The following is a 6,807-nucleotide window of genomic DNA, read 5'->3' as shown; positions in this document are numbered from 1 at the left end:
TTAAACATTTGTTTAGCTGTCTTGAACGATGGAGTAGAACCTATTCGTTGAAGTAACGGTCACAAACTTCCGTGTTAAAGAATAATTTAATCACGACAACACCCATCAATGACGATTTATGGCAGATTTTGAAAGCTTGTAATGTCATGTCCTCAAAGTATGAACCGGTATTGTGAGTGTCGAAATATCAGAATATATTAAAATAAATCGAATTATTAAGATGGTAGTTTTGTTTTATTCAGGTAATATTTGATCATATCATTTTTATTATAACATCAATATGTCATCATTATCATATAGATATCAATATGATGACATCAGTCATCTCACTACATCATCATCATCATCATCATCATCATCATCATCATCATCATCATCATCATCACCACCACCACCACCATCATCATAATCATCATTTAAAAGGATAGATTGCATGATATCTTAAACTGCATTAAGTTGTACATTTAAGCCTTAAGGAATGAGGGGAGGTTGTAAACAACAGGAAATAGAGAAGATAGTTTGATATACTGTTGAGAAATAAATTAATGGTATACATAAGACCGTTTTTGTGACCCTCCTTCTCGTTCCTGTGGCTATGGTGGTGTAAATGCATCCCAAGGTTTTTTCAGTGTGAAATGTATACTGAACTCTGTAACAACGTCTTTGTTATCACCCTTCATATGAGCACACTATACACGGATGATGTTCTACTAAACGGCTGTGAAGTGTAGTTTCCAATTCAATCTTAACATCAAACATATTGAGCCTCAATAACACATTTTTGATGCATCGAATGCATATTTTCCTTTTGTGGCCCCATACACTGTAAAGGTGTGTTCCCATTTCGCCTTAGTTGCATATTTTGGTATAAAACAGGTGGAAATGTGCTAAGGCGAAATGGGAATGGGGCTAAGGCAAAGTGGGAATTAAGGAAAAGTGTGGAAAGATAAACAAACCAATTACATGCAGCAGTTGTTATTTTTACAATAACTCATTCTACAGTTAAATCTTAATTATAATTGACCAAAGGCCACATAGATTTAAGATATATATAAAATATATTTGAAGAAATAAAAATAACTACATGTTGTATTGGAACTTGTACATTTTAACACTAAATCAATTAATTATATTTAAATGAATATTGAATCTATTTCTTATTTCTTTTCTAATTCAAAGAAGAAACAAATCTTATTTTAAAAGCCTAGTTTTTCTATGAAATGTATGTTTATAAGCGCTTATATTTTTAGTTATAGTTTTGGATAGTTTTTCTTGGGGATATATGTATACAAAAATATTCATAGTAGATTTTTACAGACTAAACAGCTTGGAATAACTCATCTCAGCTTACATGCTATATATAAAAGACCTTTGACAGTATGCTAAAGTTTCACAATCAACATGGCAGGAGTTATGCTACATGTAGACAAAATAATGATATTCACTACTGACGAGAACCTAGTACATCTATGCTCTGCTTAGATCGTCTACTGCGATTGAACCTCTTATACAGCCCCACAAATGCTTTTGTTGGTACTGTTATGTTTCCGCTTGTGTATTCATTACTGCCGAAGAGAGATACTAACACCTACAACAGATTATTCACATTTCTGAAAGATATTGCCGTTCGACAAAACCTGAACTTCTCACCAAGCACACGAAGTTATCCTTGATTTCGAATGTACTTCCCGTAATGCCGTCACTCAGACATTTCCAGCAGCAGAACTCAAATGATACCTATCCCACTACACAAAAGCCATCTGGAAAAAACGCAAGAATATGGACTTGAGATTGACTGCAAGAACCTTCCCGAAGTCCAGAAACTTGTCCGCCGTGCAGTAGCTTTGCCAATTCTTTCACTACACCAAGTTAAAGATTACTGGCTACATGCCCCAGAAGATGCCCCACAGAGAGTAGATTGCCTGAAACTAACAGATTACGTCACAGAGACACGGATTGAAGAGCGATATCCACAACCAACATGGAACCACTTTCTAACCGAAGGACCCAGAACCAATAACCACTTAGAAGGATGGCACAATAAACTAAAGAAGAGAGTAAAGACAGCACATCCCAACATCTACAAGATCATCGAGGAGTTCCAGCGACTGCAAGCAGCTACCGAGGTGAAGATAATCCAATATGCAGCTTGCGGACAGAGACGAAAGAAAGCAAAGAAGTACAGAGAAGTAGAAGAACGTCTATCAAACCTAAAGGCTGATCTAATGAATGGGACCAAAGACTTCATCCAGTATGGAGACGTAGCATCCTACATTCTGAAACTCAGTGACTAGTTATACAGTGTTGTAACATTTATAGTAATGAATTTGAATCATGTTAGGACTATTTATTATATCATATTGAACATTTTGAACAGTAGTGATTGATTTAAATGATTGATATAAGATTGATAGTGCTTAACTATAAGATTTTGTTGCATGAAATGTATATATCTGTATCAATATATATTATATATCTATAATATATAATATGTTTGTTTTGGTGACATTGCACGAAGAATACTATTAAATTAATTACTTGACTTCCTTAATTTGTATATACAAGGTTCCATTTCGCCTTAGCTTACTTCTTCCAATCTGGTTTTGGCACAAAGGCGAAATGGGAAAAATTTATTACCATGAAATTGACAGCTAAGGCGAAATGGGAGTAAGCCCACTGTAAGTTTTGTGATTTAATCAGTTAATCGTTATGCCTATTTACTAAGTAAATAATGTTTTCTGCGTTTTGTACATCTCAATATGGAAAACAGCGCATTTTTTTGTCAATCATACTCGAGCTGATGTATTTCACTGTATTGTGTTATAGTTTCACATGATTAGTCATTAATAAAGGAAATATGTCGCTGAACACAAATACAAAATTCTAAATCTAAATCGAGAGCGGTGGTGTAAATTTAGGTGTTTCGATAATCCCTTGGACGACTACAGGCCTTTATAACGGACAAAAAAACATCCAAAGTTGTTGTACGGAAGATGGTCATTAAAATATAAAAACTGTTTTATACCAATATCGGTATATTTGCACTCTAGACACTGAGCGTATATGTACGGAAGTGTATTCCGGCCACGTTGTGTTTTATTTTAACTCGAAATTTCGAGATAAGATAAAACACAACGTGGCCAGAATACGCTTGCGTGATGTATGTGATCGCAACGAAAATATATATATATATGTTTATTTATTTATCTATTTGTATATATATTTATCTATTTTATTCAATTGATTTATTTATACATTTACCTAACTATTTTATTTATTGAATTTATTGAACGTATTTTTACGGCCTTTCAACAGGCAGGTTAACAATTCTGATCGCGACTGGAGAAATGAGCACCAACAACCAGTTGTGCTTACCTGTCCTAATAGGGAGATAAGTTGTCATTTAATCGTGGCATGATAAGGATTCGGGGACAACGTCACAACATTAGATATACATGTATTTATACGGTTGGATCAACAACACAATGGGTTTCACTTCTACGATTTTAGCATGTAAGTTGTTTTGTTATTGAAAGGATCATTCCTTTAACTATTCGTAGTTCTTAAAAGGCTTCAGGCTTAATTCGGTTTCAGATTGTAAGTCTTGTCTGTTCGTACTTAAACTAGAGTTCACAATTGCTGCAATGTTAGTAGAATAACGATCGCCAGTATGCTGGGAAACAACTTTATCTTTTTGTAACTGTCATTATTTACAAGAAAATTAGAAAGTCAACACTCGAAATGAAATGAGAGAAAATAAGGTTTATTGATGATGGCGTGGAGGAAGCCATCGTTTAATGTTCTTTATTGCGTACCATGGCCTTATCACTGGATCACATGATAGTTCTTGTCCAATCAGTTCACACCTTGTAACCAATCTCTAGACATGTATTCTTTATCAGAAATTAACATGTGAATATGATGTAAACCATAGAACAAAGCACACGATGTTGTTTATTGGGTGTAAACTGATCGCGTCGTGTGATATGATAGAGTATTGACGGGTTTTTTGTTTGCTTTGTTTTGTTTTTATTTTTTTTTTGTCGAGCTGATAAAATGATGACATTACATTAAACATAAGGAGACGGTTATGCTCACGCCATTTTAGGATTTTCGAAAAACATTATAAAGTGTTTAATTTTTTTATGTTTTGATACTTATTACTTTCAAAATAGATTTGTGTTCATCTGGAAAATAACGACATTAGTTTATATAACCTCTCCGAAAGTGCAAATGTTATTTTTACGCTGATCGATGGTAGGAATATCGCCATAGTTTTGCTCGACGTTTAACTTTGACCCTGACCGCGAGGTCAACTATTGGTAGTCCGTGAGTCGTTGTCAGAAGTGTACTGTGACTGTTAAGGAACGACAACTCTTGTTACATGTGTATATGATGTAACAAAATACATAATGTTATAAGACCAAGATGCAGCTTGTTGATATCCTTTCATACAATACAATCATACACAAATATGATCCAGCTTTGTGATTTTCACTTCAGCTGTCATTGTGACTCTTGTTCTTGGCGACAGTATTCACCTTTGTGACGACATAGCTCACCTGGACTGCTCGTCTTACGTGTTAGGAGACACGGACGAGGAGGTGTGCGATAACAGGAACGTACTCTATCAAAATTTGTAAGTATGGAAACATGATGAGACCGTGTTCTCTGATTTGTGACTATGAAAACATGTAGCCTAAAGCGTTCCCTGATTTATAAGCTTAAAGTGTTCTCTGATTTATAACTTAGGAAACGTGTAACCTGTAGTGTTCCTTGAATTGTAAATATGGGAACGTGTAACCCATAGTGATTCCTGAATTATAACTATGGAAACGTGTAACCCATAGTGACCCTGAATTGTAACTATGGAAACGTGTAACCCATAATGTTCCCTGATTTATAACTGTGGAAACGTGTAAACTGAAGTGTTCCCTGGTTTGCAACTATGGAAACGTTTAGCTAAAGGCTGTGGGTGTTGTGTCCCCTAATTTGTAACTATGGCAACGTGTGAGTATAGTGTTCCCTAATTTGTAAATATGGTAACGTGTAGCTAGAGTGTTCTCTAATGTGTACGTATCGGAATATATAAGTAGAATGTGGCCCACGTGGTACATTTTAGGTACAGTATGGATGAAAACGTGTATGACTCTTGTCCCTTATTTTTTAGTATGGAAGCATATATGTATCGTTCAACTATGGAAACTTGTAGGTATAATGTGTCCTGTAACGCGTCTTAAAACAATTAAAGTAAGGAAACGTATATGTATCGTGTTCCCTAATTTGTAATTGAAACTATGGGAACATGAAGGCAACGTGTATTCTGATCTAGTAATATTGTCAGTCGTAAATTTTATATTGTTTAGTATTGTAATTTCAATACATCAAACACGTGTACAACAATCTATATTAAATGGCCAGTTTTCTTATGTCTCCAACCAATATTTGTAGCATTAGCTCTGCATTCGCCGTTTGTGTGTTTCGTTCTTATCACGTGATATTTGTGAAATGTTAATTTAAATAATTTAATTACATATATGTAGGATTGTAATGCATATATTGATAAAAATGTATTCTTGGAATTGTCTGTATTTGATTGTTATCATTAAAAGATTAAAGATCTATATTCATTATTTAAGATATTTTCACTGGTTGTCCTTTTCTTCATTACATAAAATAGATGAATTAAGAATATTTTACTACTCCTGATACTATAACAAGGACATAAATCTATTTGTTTCCTCTGTACCAGCTGTGAATACAGCAAGGCCAAATGCGCTGACAACTCGATATCGATTGCCTCCCTTGGTGGTTGTTATGACCCTCACCGCCCCGTGGAGATCTACACCACCACCAGACCGACAATTGTCACCACTACACTGGACCCTATATCAGATATCTTCTGCAGATATAGTGGCAATATCACGTGTTCATCTGATCTGGCACCAGTATGCGCAAGCAATGGTCAGCTGTATTTCAACAAGTAAGTTCATTAAGGTAGCTACTGAAAACTCGTCAGTTTTCGTGGGAGATTTATTTCCATTGATTTCATGGACGCTCTTAATCCGCGAATTTGTATGTCCACGAACTATTAAAACCGATATAAGAAGAGGCACTGAGTTACATTTATCCACCAAATACAGTGTTAAGGAACAAGTAACCTGAAAAGTAATAATAATAAACACGAAAATTGATCACCACGAAAATAAATGATTTTACAGTAAGTAGTAGGTATTCATAGCTCATCTTTCTTCGAACAAAATTCAGTGATAGTGACGTCATATTGGGAACTTAATCCTCCTTATTGGAAGTTTTTCTTAGAACAGTTGTTTACCAAAACTTGCGCCGTCATCATTTTAAAGCGTGATGTTTGTAGTAGCTGGTGGATACCTCACAGAACAGTATGCGAGAGTCCCGTCATTTGCAACCAATTGTTTGGGTCAAGTGTAATGAACAAAAGCAGACCCACGACAACCGCATAGAAGTTTCCATGATAAAAGTTATCTAGAATTACATACCGCCATTGTCCTTTTTGTTAGATCATATAAACAACACACGTTATATACATATTTAGAAGAACTTTGTAATATATCTGAGGTCAGAATTTTGCTGCAGAAAAGCATTTGCACCAATAACAAAAACAACATGTTTTTAACCATTATCATCAATACCTTCATTTTACGTTTATTATAATTAAAAACCGGATTTGTATTTGTTGTCAATTTTCGTTTTAGATGCGACTTTGCTTTAGCATACTGCAAAGACAAAACTTTGGCACTTCAGAACACGGAACTTTGTCATCACTGA

The 6,807-nt window shown here is 34.9% G+C and overlaps 1 protein-coding gene across 1 annotated transcript; it reads left to right on the top strand.

Moving 5' to 3' along the window:
* The first annotated feature begins 3,485 nt into the window (after positions 1 to 3,485).
* On the top strand, positions 3,486 to 6,807 carry LOC132553339 (uncharacterized). Its single transcript, XM_060217573.1, has 4 exons — positions 3,486 to 3,513; positions 4,504 to 4,639; positions 5,753 to 5,983; positions 6,735 to 6,807. Exons 1-4 carry the CDS (start codon positions 3,486 to 3,488, stop codon positions 6,805 to 6,807), a joined length of 468 nt encoding a protein of 155 aa, XP_060073556.1.

The sequence above is a fragment of the Ylistrum balloti genome, unplaced genomic scaffold (assembly GCF_031769215.1).
Source record: "Ylistrum balloti isolate Yb309-2 unplaced genomic scaffold, AGI_CSIRO_Ybal_v1 Utg370320, whole genome shotgun sequence".
Lineage (NCBI taxonomy): Eukaryota > Metazoa > Mollusca > Bivalvia > Pectinida > Pectinidae > Ylistrum > Ylistrum balloti.
The sequence above is the reverse complement of the archived record's forward strand: the minus strand, read 5'-3'. Positions and strand labels throughout refer to the sequence as shown.